The sequence below is a fragment of the Osmerus mordax genome, chromosome 11, assembly GCF_038355195.1.
Source record: "Osmerus mordax isolate fOsmMor3 chromosome 11, fOsmMor3.pri, whole genome shotgun sequence".
Lineage (NCBI taxonomy): Eukaryota > Metazoa > Chordata > Actinopteri > Osmeriformes > Osmeridae > Osmerus > Osmerus mordax.
Window position 1 is genome coordinate 5,250,960 of NC_090060.1, and position 19,117 is coordinate 5,270,076.

Below are 19,117 nucleotides of genomic sequence, written 5' to 3' on the forward strand. Positions count from 1 at the left end.
GAGCGAGGGATGAAGGAAAAACAGGAAGAGGGAGAGTGAGAGAAAGTCATGGTAAAGTGACAGACCAGACAGCTAGACAGCTGTCCAACACTTCTACGTCTCTCCAGGAGTGTCAGGACAGGAGAGGAATCCTCGCAGCCCTATAATCAACCCAAACACAACCCATGGTAAAGGATTTGGCCTAGTGGTTAGAGCATTTGATTGCAGCTTAAGAGGTAGCAGGTTGAAAATCGCCCTCTGTGTCATGGCGTCTGCTAAATGAATACATTATTACAACACACAGGCAGCAAAACACACAGTCAAACAGTATACAATGAAAGCTCACAAATTATCCTCATTTAATCCCTTGCTACAGCTACAGTTCAGCCACCGTTGCAATCTTTGTCTTCAGAAAATAACACAAGTTTTTCAACAACGCATTAGCTCCCCCATGTGTGTAAGCAAGAGAATACACTCACTTATCTAGAAATCACAACAGAGGCCAAGGTAACTGACTAAAGCTGAAAACGTGCCTGAATGTCTAACCAGAGGACTGCTAGTATACTCTTGAATTGTTGCTTTATCAATTTGGATACAAACATCAAAAGCTGCTAGATACAATCAAATATCCAGAACATTTTGCTCAATGCAAAGGGTGGTAACTTAGGTGAGGAGCCCATCTGTGGCCTGTGCAGAGGATAGCTTGAACAGTAAGCCTTGTATGTGAATGTACAAGGGTCCCTGCAAGTGTCCCTGTAACCAAGATTAGATCAGCTTGGTTTGATAAGCAGAGCGAGTGAGATAGCCAACACTTGCAAGATGCACACTGTTTGTAACTGTTTATAACGCCCAAAAGGGAAGAGTTCAGTCATGAGGAGTGTCACATCATAATATGTTATCGTACGTGTGATAAGTGGAAACCTTGTGAAGTGACCATTAACCCCTAGGCAACTCTTAGGAAGGTGACGCGGCATCTTTGGGTATTTTCAGAAGGTGCATTTGCCAAACACCTCTCAATCTCTTTTACTGTTGTATTTGATTCAAAAGTATTGAAGCTTGAGTGAGTGTGCGTGTGTTGATTAAGCAAGTAATGTATTCAAATGAATGAGTAATTATGACAGTAAAATACACAGTCAGGGCAGTATTGGTCAGTCTTTGTGTGTCTTCATTGTATTTGGTCAGTTTGGGAGTGTCATCAATGTCTTGATCAGTATTTTGGTGTCAGTGTTTGGTCAGTCTGTGTATATAGAAGATCCACATTTTGTTAATCTCCAATAATAAAACAAACTCAAGAAAACTCTCTACCTCGTTTTGTCCTCGACCAAACATAAGCATCACCATATCCCCTTACGTGTATGAACACGGTGCCATGACCATGCAGAACCTTAACATGATGCAAGCCATCACAAAGCATACATTCACTAGCCATGCTTTATTAGGTAACTGCTTCAATGGGGTACAATATCTACAATTTATTGCCTCTTATCTGAAGTGTCCTAGTGTGACCTGCATTGTCTCTATAGCACAGATGACAGATGACTAGTTCAGAGTATGAAGTCATCATAAATTTATTGACACTACATTGACACAGAATAGATAACACACAAATTTACACAAAAAAACACCCACAAACACATCCTGATTTCCTCATGGACGTTATATAGTTTAAATGTGATTGCAATAAAAGGCATTTGCCATCGACTTTGAAAACTAAAATAAGCTACAGAAGTAAAAACATAAAGTCTGAAACATGTAGACAAGTAACTCCTCAGTAAATATGGACAGATACAAATATATATGTTCATTTTTAGGATTTAGATTTCACAAGAAATCTTGTTAAGATAGATATTTGGACATTAGTGTCATTTTAACTCCCATTCTCAACAGGCATGCATGGAAGAACAGACTCCTGCAATCTCACTTGTCTCCAAAAAGAGAACAGGAACTTCTTTGCCGATCTGTTTTTCACGGATCTGGGTCCACGGCTTTCGTTTTGCCATCTCATTCTCTTCTTCTATATCTATGTCAGTGCATTACAATGAATAAGTGATCCAACTGGCCTGTTAAGTGGCTGTTAGTAAGAGCTCCTAAGTGTGCCCCCCCCCCCCCCCAAACACACACATATACACACATAACATGCACAGACTGTACATGTACACAAATGCTTCAACCCACTCAGACACACATCCAAAAAGAAATCGACATACACGCTCAAACTCTTTTCCACTGTCGTCTCAGAGATACACTTGTTATCAAGCGGACCCTGCCCCTTCAGTCCACCATACACACACACACTGTATAAAGGGTTGGGCTCTTCAGACAATCTTTATCAGTCCACCGCTAGATATTTCCAGGTCCTTACCTACACACCATCGTCAAAATGCCTGCAGACTACAATGGAACATGGGAGATGGTATCCAATGACAAATTTGAGGACATAATGAAGGCGATTGGTAAGTGGTCCTTCTACTGCCTGTACAAAAACAAGGTTTTCTTGCCAGTATGTTTGAGAGCGTCCGAGGGCGTGGACAGGAGAGAGTCATGGAGGATGTAAAGGATAGGAGAGAGGGAGTGAGAGAGAGAGACACAGAGGGGAAGCAGAAGAGGATAAAAGAGAAGACAGAAAACTGGAGAATTAGAGTGGATCTAGAGATAAACAAGTCAAGTTCAGGTATATAAGTCAGAGAGGAAAAGAGAGAGAGGGGGCATGTGAATGAGAAAGAGAGAATAAGAGAGAGAGAGAGAGTTTATGTGTGTGAAAGAGACTCAGGAAGTCTGTGAAAGAATGCACCGGCTGTGCTTCATTTACTTATTGAGCTGCTGTCAGGCCGACTTAACCTCCACAGTGTGAGCCGCCCGCCGCCTGTTATCAAGACGAATAAATATTGATTCACTCTTTCCGTCTTCCCATCCTTCCCCTTCCGGAGGAGACCAATTTCGACCTGACTCCGGCAGGCAGGCGTGACGTTTGGAATCTAGGCAGAGGCGCCCTCCGCTCGGGCGGCATTGATCAACCCCCAAAGTCTTTCATTATTCACAACTTTATCTGCAATTCATACTGTAACACTCCCTCTGCGTTTCACCCCAGCAAATCCTAAAATCCTAAATCCGTAACGTTTCATTCTGCGCCTCTCATTACCATGAGCGAAGGGAAATTACGCTGAATATGGAAATGGAGACAAAAATATGCTTTGGGTGGGTAAATAAGAGAGTTTCATCACAAAAATTGACAGATTTAAATTGAATATTCAAATGGAATATGAATATCAGAATGGGTGGTTGGCTTTGGTTGAGCTTAATGTTTAATGGGTGGTGAAACTCATTTGGGTCTATTTCCAACCCAAGGTCATTTTTAAAGGGTAAATGGGATTGTCAACAGAGCGCACTGAGTGGAATTGTAATTCTTAGACTGCAGCAGAAGTCTATTGTGTGTGTGTGTGTGTGTGTGTGTGTGGTATATGGCATCACAGGGGACACAGAGAAGAAGGCATTAGGGTTTCTTTTATCCAAATTCAGCCCTAATGTGCTTATGGGACTCCCTGTGATGTCGCAGTTTGACTGACAAATGGAAACATATTAAATATCCCTTTAATGTTGGCATACACAGATGAAAACATATTAAGTATCCCTATAGACATACACTGATATCCCAGGGCCATGCAAAGCGTCTGCAATGATTTCTAATTAAATCTTTAACTATTGCCCCCTATTGATTGTCTGTCCTGCAGACATTGACTTTGCCACCAGGAAAATTGCAGTTCACCTGAGCCAGACCAAGGTGATTGTCCAGAACGGAGACAAATTCGAGACCAAGACCCTAAGCACCTTCCGGAACTACGAAGTTAACTTTGTAGTAGGGGAGGAGTTTGAGGAGACCACTAAGGGCCTGGACAACAGAGTGGTCAAGGTAGGACTGATGATAAAACCATTGAGTTTAAAAAGGTCAGATTCATACCTTGGAAAGGCTGTGTCAATGAATTATTTTAACACTTAGCCTTCCAGATTCAACTCTGTATCCTTGTATAAGGTATACGTGTGTATGTGTGTCTCAGACATTGGTGACCTGGGATGGAGACAAGCTGGTGTGTGTCCAGAAGGGAGAGAAGGAAAACCGTGGTTGGAAGCACTGGATTGAGGGGGACCTACTGCACCTGGTGAGAGAGAGAGAGAGAGAGAGAGAGAGAGAGAGAGAGAGAGAGAGAGAGAGAGAGAGAGAGAGAGAGAGAGAGAGAGAAGAGAGAGAGAGAGAGAGAGAGAGAGAGAGAGAGAGAGAGAGAGAGAGAGAGAGAGAGAGAGGTGTAATGGGGTGGAAGAGTGAGAGTAAGCGAGAGAGAGAGAGTTAAAGCAATCATGTGCCAAAATACATTTATATTATGTGACTGGAAATCTGATGTTTATTACGTGTTAATATAATGTTGAGTCTCTGTCTGTTTTAGGAAATCACCTGTCAAGATAAAGTCTGTCGCCAAGTATTCAAGAAAAAACAATAAAAACTGATTTAGCACACATTCATCACCTGATACTAATGGATTCATTTGTTTGGGGCATAATGTGTTATCTATTTATGATGACATTGTATATATATGTCCAATAAATACATCATCCAACTGTCAAGTGTAGTGAGTTATGAGTTATTTCTGCTTGTGTTCTTTCAAGCATGCATGATTTATTGGATATGTAGCCGTTTTATGAACACATCTTTTTCTCATTTAATTCTCCAACCAAGGTCTTTGATAAAGATAAAGCTGACTTAATAGTAGCCTAATTATTTTGGTAGAATACGAAAAAACATTAAAAGACTTCTTATTCATGTTATCAGAACTCCTTGGAGTTGCCAGTTTTATCTACACCACAAGGACACATTTCAATGATAATCAATGAAGCTCTGAACATAAAACGATGAAGCAACATGGACTATGACAGCGCAAGAGCAGAAACTGCAAGATTTATAATTGCAATTTGCAGTTTAATGCTATATAAGAAGTAACATTGTCGTCACGCATGTAGTCTATATGCATCTGCTGAGATATAGGATTTGCAATTGAACGTTAATAAAGAAACGCGCTTGTCTGTCTGTCACCGATTTAAACTTGATTACTTGCAAACTGCCTATGTCTAGATTTGAAACTTTGTCAACCATAATTCTATTTGTCTATCTTTACAGGTCTCAGGTCCCTGGTTTTTGAGCTCTTTAGAACAATTGCAGAAATGGCCTAGTTAGAATTTTTATGATTAAAGCCTGAATGTTTCAAATATAATCCACACTTTCTTATTTGTTTCGTACGGTACAGGGGAGAGGAATTTTCATTTCAAAGACAGCTGCAATTTACCAAACACCTTCACATTGACTTCGTTCCTCTGTAGCCCACGTCCATTCGGTTTCTGTAAACTGCCTATAGGCTGTCTGCTATAGTACAACATGTTCCAGCTCTCCACCGGATCTTGCGAAGAGCATAGACAGGAAACCCCATAGAATCCACGTAGCCAAAGATTATACACTGAATCTCCCTGTTCAAGCCCGACGCGTGTTGCTGGGAGGACGGGCACTTTATAAAACACCACCCGCCGAATTGGAAACATGGTAAGGCTTAATGAATTAAACTTTGGTAATAAAATACATGCTCTAATTTTCAGCATCATATTTCCAAAACCGATCTAAAATTTCCTTATAAAGCGTTGTATCTTACGACAGTTTTATGCAACATAGTATAATATCGTCGCACTACAGTAGACTACCTTATATCGTTTATAAATTAACATACAATGTCACGCAACATGAAGAAATGTTTCAGCATTCCATAAAATGGAATCAGTAGAACGTTGTTAAAGCTACTGAAGCAAGCATCGTAACTGCTCTCTACTTTCAGCTAGGCCCGTGTATTCAAAAAGTTGTCAAAACAAGCTTACATGACATTAGTTGCGAGCTATTATTTATTTTCACAACTTGAAAACGTAAATAATCGCTGAAATCAAGTGCAGTCGAGCAGCTCAAATCGGGAATGAGGGGGATACACAGACACGCCCCCACATCAACTTTCTCTTCACGCTTTGTGGTTGACATGAGCCAGTTTAGGAATGACAACACAAACAAAAAGAAACATTTTGCAGACACCAACGTAATGTAATGTAAAAATAGAATAGTCCTCACTAGGCTTTTACCAGCGAAGTCCGACAGCGCCCTGTCACAATAGTTTAAAGTTACTGCACTGTAACACATTCCCCTATTTTCATAACCAACTCTATCCATCAATCTGTCCATCCATCCTATCTACCTATTTCTGCAACCCCCCTCACCCCAGCCCCTGCGTCTGGACATCAAGCGGAAGCTGACCTCTCGGTCAGACCGTGTGAAGAGTGTTGACCTGCACCCAACAGAACCATGGATGGTGGCCAGCCTCTACAATGGCAGTGTGTGTGTGTGGAACCACGAGACCCAGGTACAAACCCTTCACTCCTCCGGCCAAACATACATTCATCTAACATCTATGCATTTCCCTAGCTAGCCTTAAATATTTGCACTCAAACCAAAACGATTTCATCTACTGTCAAGGGAGCTTCCAACACAGCCCATAACCAAGAACTTCAACTGTGACTTGCTCTGATGGCTTGTGTGAATGTTGTGTGTGTTCAGACCCTGGTGAAGACCTTCGAGGTGTGTGACCTGCCCGTGAGAGTGGCCAAGTTCGTGGCTCGCAAACACTGGGTCATTGCTGGAGCTGTAAGTCTTCTAACATGCACACACACGCATCACACAGCTTTAGCGAACGCTTCCCAGGAACGACTATGTTCCCTCCCTTCCCTGTGTTCATCCGTCTCTCTCTCTCTCTCTCTCTTTCTCTCTCTCTCTCTTTCCTGTCTTCTCTCTCTCTCTCTCTCTCTTTCCTGTCTTCTCTCTCTCTCTCTCTCTCTCTCTCTCTCTCTCTCTCTCTCTCTCTCTCCTCCGTCCTCCGCAGGATGACATGCAGATCAGAGTGTTCAACTACAACACGCTGGAGAGAAGCCACATGTTCGAGGCCCACTCGGACTACATCCGTTGTATAGCAGTCCACCCTACACAGCCTTACATCCTCACCAGCAGTGGTACGGACACCCCCACACACACACACACACACAGGCAATCATGAGGATGACAACACACATGAAAAAAAAATCATGCACCCAAAGTATATCTAGATTGTGTGTGTGTGTTTGCGATCCTCTAGACGACATGCTGATCAAGCTGTGGGATTGGGACAGGAAGTGGGTGTGTGGTCAGGTGTTCGAAGGCCACACCCACTATGTCATGCAGATCGTCATCAACCCCAAAGACAACAACCAGTTTGCCAGCGCCTCTCTGGACAGGACCATTAAGGTTCTACATACACACACACCTGCATGCGCATGCACACACATGCATGTATAAACACACACACACGTGCAAAAACATCAGCCACATTCAAGGTTCAAGTACAAACAGAAACAAACTACCTGACAAGATAACAAAATACCTTAAGGAATAGCATTTCCTCTGTGTCCAAATACATGTCAGTCCTTGTTTAACACTTGTCTTACTTCTGTAGTGAGTCAGCAGTGTTCAACTATGTGTTGGTGTCAGTTAAGTGTGTGCTAGTTATGGACTGCATGGGTGTTGGGGGGTTGCAGGTGTGGCAGCTGGGGTCCAACACACCTAACTTCACCCTGGAGGGTCATGAGAAGGGGGTGAACTGCATCGACTACTACAGCGGAGGAGACAAGCCCTACCTGATATCTGGGGCGGATGACCGCCTTGTTAAGATCTGGGACTACCAGGTACTCTCACATGCAGGCGTGTACACTCACACTCACACACACACAGTCAGTCTCATGACCACACACACACATTATTAACTCTTGTCTCACAACTCTGTACTCTGCTCCAGAACAAGACATGTGTGCAGACTCTGGAAGGCCATGCTCAGAATGTGTCCTGTGTTAGTTTCCACCCTGAACTGCCAATCATCCTCACAGGCTCCGAGGACGGTGGGTAATGCAGTCTCTTAGACCTCCCTATACTTTCAACTGCTCCCTAGTTAGTAACTTTCTACATCCATGTCGTTTTTAGACTCTGACAATCAGTTGGTTGTCCTTTGTGGATTGTGTGTTGTATGGCGTGTTCATGTTCCATCTTTCTATATCTCCACCTCGCTTTTCTGCCTCACACACACACATACTCACACAGGCACCGTGCGAGTCTGGCACTCCAGCACATACCGCCTAGAGAACACGCTTAACTACGGCATGGAGCGTGTGTGGTGTGTGTGTGGCCAGCGCGGCTCCAACAGCGTGGCTCTGGGTTACGACGAAGGAAGCATCCTCATCAAGGTACTGCTTTTGGAAAGGACTACACCTCCCATAGTGCTTTGCACTGCTCAGCCTCAGCATTCACCTCTGTGAGGTTCCCTTTTGACGGTTTTGTCTTGACTTTGTCTTGACGTTGACTTTGGTTTCTTATTCCCCCCAAAATAAACATACTGGCACTTAGGTTCATGGAAACATCTCTGTTTCAGCATATTTAGATTCGACCCTTGACCTTCTGCACAAATTCACTGACGCCTCCCTGTAATCCCTTCATCCCCCCCTCCCTCCTCCCCCCTCAGTTGGGCCGTGAGGAGCCGGCCATGTCCATGGACGCCAGTGGGAAGATCATGTGGGCGCGCCACTCGGAGGTGCAGCAGGCCAACCTGAAGGCCCTGGGAGAGGCTGAGATCCGGGACGGAGAGCGCCTCCCCCTGGCCGTCAAGGACATGGGCAGCTGTGAGATCTACCCCCAGACCATCCAGCACAACCCCAACGGCAGGTGTGTGTCTGTGGGTGGGTGGTGTGATGGGTTTCATGTGTTCCTGTGGGAATTGTGTGTGTGTGTGCGGGTCTACATGTATGCGTTTCATTCAAATGACGTGCGTGTTGTCCGTCATCCTCAGGTTCGTGGTGGTGTGTGGAGACGGAGAGTACATCATATACACCGCAGTGGCCCTCAGGAACAAGAGCTTCGGCTCAGCCCAGGAGTTTGTCTGGGCCCACGACTCTTCTGAGTAGGTCAAACACACCATGGTGACACGGACCAGACATGGTCGTCCACGGCCCAGACATGTTCCGATGTGGTAGCGCTGATTTCACCTTTTTTGGGGGACTTATTGTTCCTTTTTTCCCCTCTCTTCTACAGGTATGCCATTAGAGAAAGCAACAGTATGATTAAAATCTTCAAGAACTTTAAGGAAAAGAAAGGGTTTAAACCAGACTTTGGTGCTGAAGGTAAGTTTGTGTCTTTCAGAAAGCAAAGGTTTTGCACGCAGAATTATTAGCGTGCTTGAAAGAGTCGTTGTGTTGGTTTGCCAATATCCATGTGTGTACATTAGGTATCCACGGTGGTTTCCTGTTGGGTGTGAGGTCCACCAGTGGTCTGGGGTTCTATGACTGGGAAAACGCAGAGCTGGTCCGGCGCATTGAGATCCAGCCCAAACATGTGAGTTAGCTGACAACCCCTGACCTTTACACAGGTGCTCACTACATCTGAGTATTAAGGACGGGACGAGGAATGGACTTAGTGTCCAGTGTAGTATGTGTATGTGAGGGAATAAAAGTCTCATTTGCTACCTCCGCACACTCACTCTCACTCACTGTCCTGCCTTTTTTTAGTGGTTCAGATAGTCCACCTGACCTTCGACATTATGCTTGACCTCTGACCTCTGTGCTCAGATCTTTTGGTCAGACTCGGGCGAGCTGGTGTGCATCGCGACGGAGGAGTCCTTCTTCGTGCTGCGCTACCTGTCTGAGAAGGTGGCCGTCGCCCAGGAGACGAAGGAGGGGGTGACGGAGGACGGGATCGAGGATGCCTTCGAGGTAGGTGGCTGCTGTAGCGCCAGAGCCAGCCCGCCTGGGGAGAGACTGAGGGAGTAGGCTGGCACAGAATGAAACATTTACTGAAAACTTCGACTTATATTTGTTGGCTTTTTTTTCTTCCATTTCTCCTGGTTTCATCATTTTCTCTCTCTCCTCCCTGTCTGTCTGTCTTCTCGCTTTCTTCTTTCTTTTCCTCTCTTATTCTCTCGTCCTCCCCCTCTCTCTCTCTCTCTCTCTCTCTATCAATCCCCCCTCCCCCCCGCGCGCGCACACACTCCCACTCCGTGCAGGTGCTTGGGGAGATCCAGGAGGTGGTGAAGACGGGGATCTGGGTGGGAGACTGCTTCATCTACACCAGCTCCGTCAACAGACTCAACTACTACGTGGGGGGGGAGATCGTCACCATAGCCCACCTGGACAGGTACCGTCCAACAAACAGACTTCCAATCCGATTCTCCCTCTTCCAGTCGGCTTCAGCCTCTTCCAATCAGATTCTCCAAACTTTAAAGTCCACATCACCCTCCAGTCAGCACGCTCCGTCAGTTGCCAATTGACTTATTTAGAACCAGATACATAAAACAGTTGCGTTGAAACAAAAATGATGTTTGTCACTCTGGCATGCCATGCCTTTTTTCCCCTCGTGTGATGCGCATTGTGTTGCCTCCTGGCATGAAATGCGCTGTATAAATCAATGTAAACGTTGTGCATTCATACATGTTCCTGTCTCGTGTTCCCCTCTCCTGTGTGCTGCAGAACCATGTACCTGCTGGGCTACATCCCCAAGGACGACCGCCTGTACCTGGGAGACAAGGAGCTCAACATCGTCAGCTTCTCCCTGCTGGTGTCGGTGCTGGAGTACCAGACGGCCGTCATGCGGAGAGACTTCAGCATGGCCGACAGGGTGCTGCCTACCATCCCCAAGGAGCAGCGCACCCGGGTCGCCCACTTCCTGGAAAAGCAGGTAGGTCTGGCTTAGTGTGTGTGTTTGTGTGTGTTTGTGCTCATATCTGTTTGAGTGTGTGTGTGTGTGTGTGTGTGTGTGTGTGTGTGTGAGAGCACATCTCTGTTCATGCTGAGCCCTGGTGCCAGGCAGGTCTGTAGTGTCTGACAGTAGGTGTGTTCATCCAGCTTCTTCTTCTTCTGTGTCTGGCCAGGGTTTCAGGCAGCAGGCCCTGGGCGTGTCCACAGACCCCGAGCACAGGTTCGAGCTGGCTCTGCAACTGGGGGAGCTGAAGATAGCCTACCAGCTGGCCGTAGAGGCAGAGGTAAGACACACACACACACACACTAGATGTGACATCTGGTCTCACTAAAGAGACAGAGGCTCGCTCTCTTGAGTTGACTGGGGACAAATGGAATTGAACATGGAAAGTTTTCAGTTCACACCAGTGAACCAGCCGATGATGGTTTAATGATTATTTTTTTTATCCCTCCGTCCCTCCGTCCCTCCCTCGTGGCCTCAGTCCGAGCAGAAGTGGAAGCAGCTAGCTGAGCTCGCCACCACCAAGTGCCAGTTTGGCTTGGCCCAGGAGTGCCTGCACCATGCCCAGGACTATGGAGGTCTTCTCCTGCTGGCCACAGCCTCCGGGAACGCCAGCATGGTGGGCAAACTGGCGGAGGGAGCGGAGCGCGATGGCAAGACCAACGTGGCGTTCCTCACCTACTTCCTGCAGGGGAAGTGAGTGTGAGGAGACATGGGTGGAGGCTTTGAGGAGGAGGAGTGCGATTTGCAGCGCATACGTTCTCAGGGCGATTTACATGAGGACAGAATGACCCGTCATATCATTTGTAGTAGTACGGATGTTGTCGTTTACCCTCCAACCCCCTGCCCCCCCTCGCAGGTTGGAGAAATGTCTGGACATTCTCATCAAAACCAACCGTCTGCCCGAGGCTGCGTTCCTGGCTAGGACCCACCTGCCCAGTCACGTGTCCAGGTACTGCTCGTCTGAGCCAGACTGTTTGTCAGTTTGAATCCAAACTCTTGAGTTTTCCTGGGAGTTTTTTTTTTTTTTTTTTCTTGTCTTCTTTGAAGGTTTTAGGTTGGTTTAGCTTTGACGAATGGGAGCCCCTCTGTGACACTGCTCGTAAAAAAGGCTACACGAATGAGATTTGATCTTTCTAAATGGAAGCTATGCTGCACGCGGTGGTCGCGGTCCTGCTCCACTCCTAACGGCGTCTCCGCCCGCAGAGTGGTGAAGCTGTGGAAGGACAGCCTGTCGAAGGTGAACCAGAAGGCAGCCGACGCGCTGGCAGACCCCACCGAGTACGGGAACCTGTTCCCTGGCCTCCAGCAGGCCCTGCTGGCCGAGACCTACCTGAGGGAGACCCACGTCTGTCTGCGGCCTGCCGCCGAGTACCCCCGGATCACGGTCAGTTGGTCACTCTTCTGGAGCTAGTGCAGGCCAGTGGGAAGAGTCTCCATTTAGAAAAACTGGATGTGAAGGACCTCCACAGCCCTGTGTTGGTCTACTGGTACCTTAAACATCATCCATACATACATCACGGAACAACATGTACACAGCAGAGGGTTTTAAGGGATGGTCCAAATCGGACCAGTTTTGGGGGTTCGTCAATAGGCTAGGTTAGGTGGGACAGCGTGTGGCTGATATTTAAACCCTGCTTTGACAAACTTCACAACCACCCACCCATCCTGGGTGCTTTAAGGTTAATGATAGCTGCTCTGTACACAGCTCACGAAATGCACACGACATTGAGCTTTGATGTTTTCATTTTCTATCTCTTCTCATTTCATGGCTTTGCCCGCTCATTAGCTCCAATCTCTCCCCTCTGCAGCCCAGCGAGGATCGGAGTGTCCTTGAGGAATCTTCTGGCTACGTGCCAACAGGAGGGCCGTCTGCAGAGGTGCGATCTGGAACATCACACCTCTGCAACACACAAGTTTCCCAGCTTAGCCAGCATTTTAAAAGCGGCAGTTATGGCCCTGAAGTTGTATTTAAATTGCACTGTTACATTTATTCATTTTCATTTAGCAGACTGTTAAATTGAATTGTTCTTTTAATTTGTGTTTTGATGGGACTGTTTTTTTAATTGTGGTATTTTAATTTCCTATAGAAGGTGCCTGAGTTCATGGAAGAACCCCCCGTAGTGGCAGAAGTGGTAGCAGCTGCAGCTCCAGAAGCCCCTGTTCTGGAAGAGGCCATTACGATGGAAGAGGAGGAACCTGTCGTGGCTGCAGTGGATGAGTCCGTTGCCATGGAGGACGTGAAGTCCATCACAGCAGCTGTGGAAGAGTCTATTGCCATGGCAGCTGAAGAAACACCTGTCACAGAAGTGGAACAGCCCATCATGGCAGAAGAGGAGGCCCACATTTCTGTTGAAGTGGTTGCGTCCGAGCCAGAAGTGACAGCAGATGTGGAAGATACCATTGCAAAGCAAGAGGAGGTTCCAGTCACTGCAGAGGGAGACTTACTGGGAGATATCATTACAGACACACCCCCAACTATACCAGATATGGTACAAAGCCTAGAACAGGACGTCATGGTAACAGAGGAGGCTGCTGAGGATGGAGCTTCAACGGCTGAAGTCATAGCAACAGATCCAGCACCTGTAGCTGATGCTTTCTCGGCAACAGAGGAAGATCACGATAAAGAGACAGTAACTCCTGTTTATGAGGCAACATTACAGGTCATGGCAACAGAGGAAGCACCGGTGACAGATTTAGTCATACCAGAAGCCATAGCAACCGAAAAAGCACCAGAGGCTGTTGTGATAGAGACGGTGGTAGCAACAGAAGCCAATCCGGTTGCTGAACTTCTATCAGAGTCCATAGCAACAGAAGAAGTGTCTGTAACAGAGGAGGTCATAACAGAAGCCATAGCAACAGAAGCCATAGCAACAGAAGCAACACCTGTTACCGAGGTGGCACCAGAACCCCTAGCAAATGAGCCAACACCTGAGATGGTTACCATAGATACAATGGCAGTGTCCGAAAAAGTTGTTACACAGGTACTTCCAGAACCAATCGTACCAGCTTATCCAGTAGAGGACCTCATTACAGTGGAAGAACCAATGTCAGTCCCGGCACCACTTCTAGACCCTTTCCCAGCTATGGCCCCAGTACTGGAGCCCTTCTCATCCCTAGCCCCTGCCCCAAACCCAGCTACAGCCCCAGCACTTGACTTATTCTCAGACCTAGCCCCTGCCCCAAACCCAGCTACAGCCCCAGCACTTGACTTATTCTCAGACCTAGCCCCTGCCCCAAACCCAGCTACAGCCCCAGCACTTGACTTATTCTCAGACCTAGACCCGTTCTCATCTATAGCTTCAGTGGCAGCCCCAGCCTCACCACCACCCCCAGGGGAGTCCATCCTCGCCCCCATCCAGTCCATGCTTGCCCCCTCTCTGCTTGTCCCGGAGCCCGTGGTCCAAGTAATGGCCCCCACAGAGGAGAAGCCTGTGGAGGAGGCAGCCCCTGGGGCAGCAGTAGACCTGGACCTGGACATGAATGACGAGGTATTTAATGGTTCTGTGCTGCTCTCATTCAACCAGTGTTTAAAATCAATTTTGGTGCTCTTAGAAATGATGTTTTTCTCTATCACATATCGGTTAATTATCTCCACAGATGTGCGCCTGTTAAATTTTGAACACGGCTGCACAAACCCTCAGTGTCAAACACCTGCTGACACACAGTTACACTCTGTCACCTGCACACAGTATATTTTGCACTGAAACAGTTTTGTGTTTCCATCTAGGGTCTGGACGATCTAGACCTGGACAACTTTGACCTGGATGATGACATTGACACCTCAGACGTCAACCTGGACGATGACTTCATGGATGACTGATGACTTCCTACGGCAGAAATTCCACTGAATGTGACCAAAGAACATACAGCATTTCTCTCACTCAATACATGTTTTCTATACAAGGGTGATATGGAGAGGGGGCAACTTGAATAGTTTTTTTACAGTATTGGATTTCACAGGTTTTGAAAAAATCTCATATCTCTTTATAGTGAATCAGGTACTGTACACTTGCAATAGACACGTGGCCTTTTCAAGACGGAAAAGCAATAGTTTACCACATCTATACCTCCTTTAGAGCTAACTGTGGACTCTTTCAAAATGCAGTCTATTTAGAATGCTGCAAAAGAGTCAGCAGAGCTGACGAACGACACTACACTTTAATGCATGTGTTTCTTCCTAATATACTGCCTCTTAAACTATCCACAGAATGGGTCCATCTGTCTTGTCCTAAATCGTGTTGTCATGGCAACATTCAGTACCTCATGTTTTAGTGTTGCAGACCTCTTATCGTGCCTTTTTAATCAAGACAGCTTTTTATAGGGAAATTGTTTGTTATAGATGTGCATCCAAGTGCCTTATATGTTTTTGTTAGATTGCCTTAATTTGGCAAGTGTGTCTGGATTAGTAAAGGGAATTAAAAGTTTCATCTTCTCATTGACGATATCTGATGTTGAGTTCCGAGAATGATTTAATAGTGGACAAGGTGTATAGAAAGAATCATTTTTATTTTGTATGTACATAAATCATGAGTTTGAATGTTAACTTTCAGTACAGATAAAGTATCCAGTTAGCTGTCACGTTTGCCCATTTATCATCTGTGTGGCACTCCAACACCAGAACATTACTGGATGAACTATCCCAACAGTTACTGATACGGGGGTATGTTACTGAATGCACCACTTTACATCTGTATGTGTCAGTTGACAGAGCATGGCAGCAGTTGACATGATTTGACAGACATCCTGCTGCCTTCTGAGCTGGTGTCAGACAGGCGGGGTGGGCGGGGGCCGTGTTCCAGAGGACGGCAGGTGAGGTCAAGCGGAGCTCTCTGCCAGGGTCTGCTGGTGGGCCTGCAGAGCCAGCTCTATGTAGCCTGCCCTCTGAGACTCCAGCTGGGTGTACACCTGGAGGGGAGGAGGAGATACATTCTGTAAGGAACTAGGTTCCATATTTTGCTACCAAAGGCACCCTAATGTTAATTGATTTTGTATCCAAAAGGTTAAATCCATGTTTAAAACAAGAAAATGATTAGGTGAGCTGACAAGATGTTGGTCCGGAATAAGTGGGTCAGACGAATTATACCGACATGTCTGTGTGGCTGAACAAGAGGCCCTAAACGAACATTTTATTGACAATGGCAACCTGTATGTGTGTCTGTACTCTGCAACACTGAGTGGCTGTCCTTTTCCATGACTGAGGTCAGGGGTCACCCTGAGGCCTAATGGGAAGTGAAGTGCCCCGGGATTGGCCCCCAGATTCCCACTGCTGGGACAACCTCGCCTCACAGGGAACATGAGAAGGCCACGGCATGACCTCACTACACAGCACTCTGAATCGCCCACCAGTATGACCCTAACAAGCTTTCAAACTCATTCAAACAAGGGGCTGTTTGCTGTTTTGGTGGATACCCTGAACATACTACATATTCCTAACCTCCAAATATCCCAGCAGTCATAACCCCAAGGAAGCAAGCAAGGAAGAAACGTAAAGTGTTGGAACTGCTCCTGAGCCCGTCTGGTGTAGGGGCCTAGTGCCATACTGGCTGGTGGGACCTCACCTTGAGCAGGTCCAGCCCTGCCGCCCCCTGTCTGCTGGCTTCCTGGGCTGACTGACAGTGGGGGTGGGCCATGTGGAGCAGACACACCACACTCACCGCATCCTGGACCCTGGGGGAGGCACGGGTAGGATTGGTGGACATTTCTTGGTTAGAAATTTGAGGGCTCTATTAAGAGCAGATAGGACTGCTTTCCAGAAAGTCCTACATCATGATCACAACACAGATTATCTTGCTTAACAGCGAGAGCATAACTGACATGAGAGAGCACTCAGTGGGGAGTTCATGCACGCGCAAGTGCGTACACACACACACACACTCACAGATCTCTTTGGAGCATGTCTATGATGAGGCCATCCACCCTCTTGTGGGTGACCAGGTACCAGGCCAGGCCTCCGAAGTGCCTGGTGGAACGCAGTAGCTCGTACTTCCCCTGCTTCTCCAGGTCCTCATAGGTCGCCGCATGGACCTGGACCCCAGAGACAGCCAATAAGGAGACAGTGTTGTACGTCAATCACCACCAGATGACTGTTCTACATGGAATGAGTGACTTGCATCTGGCGAACCCAAACAAACGACAAAAAAGGGATTCACATATGCTTAATAATGAGAACTAATGGTCAACATAGCCCCTCAATAAATAAAAAATACCTTAACATTGAAGAAACCTTGGGCATATAAGGGTTCTCACGACAGCAGTAGAGTAGAACAATCGTAAGCAATAGAAAAAGTAGCCCAGACAGGTTGATAGAAGGGAGGGTGTTTGGGTGTAGATCTTACCCGGATGTAGCCTGACGAGTCTGGTTCAAACTGTGCGACACACATGTCCAACACATCCTCGTGACGGTCCTGGGAAAACACAATCTGAGAGAGAGAGAGAGAGAGAGAAGGGGAAAAAAGGAGACAATCAACAGTGGGTCTACTTATATACCTCGCTAAAACACCAGCATGTCAATCAAGAACCTTCCCATCGAGTCACTCTGGAAGTCCCACCTTGAGGTTCTCCTCCTTAAAGACGGGGGGCGCTGTGAGTTTGCGTCCTGCTTTGGGAAAGTACACTTGGAGGACCCTGTCCCTCTCCTCCCAGGATGCCTTCCTCAGCGTCCCGCTGGGCTCCCGGATCACAACGAAGCGCTCCTGCAACGCCCACAGAGAGAGTCAGGATGAGGAAGCAGAGGGCAAAGCCTTGAGAGCCACTCCCTTATGCTGCCTCACAGACACACACCCTGTGTGGGATGTTGAAGGTGATATCAGTGAAGACATATTTGGCCGTGTCCATGCCCTCCAGGATCGTGTCCTCGGAGAGGACGTCGTCGATGGGCTTCCTCTCGGGCAGCACTGGGGGCATCTTCAGCAGTCTCTCAGCCTCCTCCCTGGCCTTCACAGTGGCCTGAGGGGACACACACACACTGGAAAGGTTCACAACATAGGCGTGCCGCAGGTATTGGCTTGGCAGTTGTTTTTCACTGGCTACGGTGCACAAGAGTGTGTTGGTGTGCGTGTTGGTGTGTGCGTTGGTGTGTTGAGAGAGCTCACCTCCTCTAGCTGGGCATCTGTCATGAGTTTGTAGGTGGGTGGCTTGAGCTCCTGTTTCTGGGGTCTGAACACCTTCTGGAGGTCCAAGCCAGTGATCCTCGTCAGGATATTCTGCACTTCCTCGTCCATAAACTGCGGGTTGACATGTACGTCTGGGTTGTCTTGAGACACACAAAAGATAGGGAGTCAATGATAAAACTATGATGCATTGCAGTTAATTTAGATAATCTAACTAACTTCAAAATGAGTGCGCTAGCTACTATGCTGGGTAAATAAATGTGATGCTCACTAAGGAGGTCGTTGAGCAGTTATAAATTACCTGTCACTGTATTACTAATGAAAATTCACTTGAATTTCAATGCTGTATCAAACTGTCGAATCTAAAATGTGCCATTGATAGTGCAGACAATGGTCATCTGAAACTGCATTTTAAACTCAATTGAATAGCTTTCTATGAAGGTTAAATTAAATTGCTGGTTAAATGTCAGGGAGTCAGGTGGCTGAGCGGTGAGGGAATCGGGCTAGTAATCCGAAGGTTGCCAGTTCGATTCCCGGTCATGCCAACTGACGTTGTGTCCTTGGGCAAGGCACTTCACCCTACTTGCCTCGGGGGAATGTCCCTGTACTTACTGTAAGTCGCTCTGGATAAGAGCGTCTGCTAAATGACTAAATGTAAATGTAAATGCTGTTGCTGCTTTGCTGACTGGCTGGCTAGACAGTGTCACACATGCTTCAAGGTCAGTAGTTGGGAGTTCTCGTTGAAGAATAATAAATACAAGAGGACTTACTGATGTCGGATGATGCACTACACAGCATCCGTCTGCTACGTCTGCCAAACACTTTAGAGTGAGAATCGACATTTTTTATCCGAGAACAGCTTCTTAGCAAACACCGTGCTGCACCGATCGCCGCCATGTTTTACTTACGTCATGAAATGGACGTGACCTTTCAACTCAACCCGAGATGAAACATGGGGAATTGAGTCACAATTTACCAAATGTATTTTGAGTGTTGGTATTTGTTTTTGTGTAAAAACCAAAACATCAGAAAAAAGGTTAATAAAAAGTGCGCTGGCGCCCGAAATACCAAAAAAACTGTTATGCCCTGGAGTTCTAAGTACACCACATTAATCAATACCTAAGTACATTCAAGTAAGTTTGCACAGACAAGGAATTTGCTTTGGCAGGAAGGTGCAAACATTAAA

The 19,117-nt window shown here is 46.7% G+C and overlaps 3 protein-coding genes across 4 annotated transcripts; 2 read left to right on the forward strand and 1 right to left on the reverse strand.

Moving 5' to 3' along the window:
- The first annotated feature begins 2,274 nt into the window (after nt 1-2,274).
- Nucleotides 2,275-4,593, forward strand: LOC136951718 (retinol-binding protein 2-like). The gene is made up of 4 exons (XM_067246294.1): nt 2,275-2,432; nt 3,708-3,886; nt 4,032-4,133; nt 4,416-4,593. The coding sequence occupies exons 1-4, from the start codon at nt 2,360-2,362 to the stop codon at nt 4,467-4,469; spliced, it is 408 nt and encodes a 135-aa protein (XP_067102395.1). The 5' UTR covers nt 2,275-2,359; the 3' UTR covers nt 4,470-4,593.
- Nucleotides 4,594-5,471: 878 nt separating this feature from the next.
- On the forward strand, nt 5,472-15,400 carry LOC136951519 (coatomer subunit beta'-like). Of its 2 annotated transcripts, XM_067245969.1 has the most exons (22): nt 5,472-5,560; nt 6,279-6,416; nt 6,611-6,697; nt 6,933-7,059; nt 7,182-7,330; nt 7,621-7,767; nt 7,878-7,977; nt 8,177-8,319; nt 8,595-8,794; nt 8,919-9,029; nt 9,161-9,249; nt 9,354-9,460; nt 9,694-9,837; nt 10,128-10,258; nt 10,591-10,798; nt 10,992-11,102; nt 11,301-11,515; nt 11,679-11,771; nt 12,026-12,206; nt 12,631-12,699; nt 12,910-14,310; nt 14,550-15,400. In XM_067245969.1, exons 1-22 carry the CDS (start codon nt 5,558-5,560, stop codon nt 14,640-14,642), a joined length of 4,047 nt encoding a protein of 1,348 aa, XP_067102070.1. In that variant the 5' UTR covers nt 5,472-5,557; the 3' UTR covers nt 14,643-15,400. The 2 variants fall into 2 exon arrangements, with proteins under 2 accessions (XP_067102070.1, XP_067102071.1); XM_067245970.1 differs by lacking the exons at nt 5,472-5,560; nt 6,279-6,416; nt 6,611-6,697; ... (1 more) ...; nt 7,182-7,330; nt 8,177-8,319 and having other exon boundaries at nt 7,674-7,767.
- On the reverse strand, nt 15,310-18,828 carry mrps22 (mitochondrial ribosomal protein S22). The gene is made up of 8 exons (XM_067245971.1): nt 18,702-18,828; nt 17,914-18,074; nt 17,603-17,767; nt 17,371-17,514; nt 17,158-17,241; nt 16,701-16,846; nt 16,381-16,489; nt 15,310-15,727 (listed from the first exon to the last, which is right to left on the reverse strand). Exons 1-8 carry the CDS (start codon nt 18,826-18,828, stop codon nt 15,638-15,640), a joined length of 1,026 nt encoding a protein of 341 aa, XP_067102072.1. The 3' UTR covers nt 15,310-15,637.
- Nucleotides 18,829-19,117: the final 289 nt, after the last annotated feature.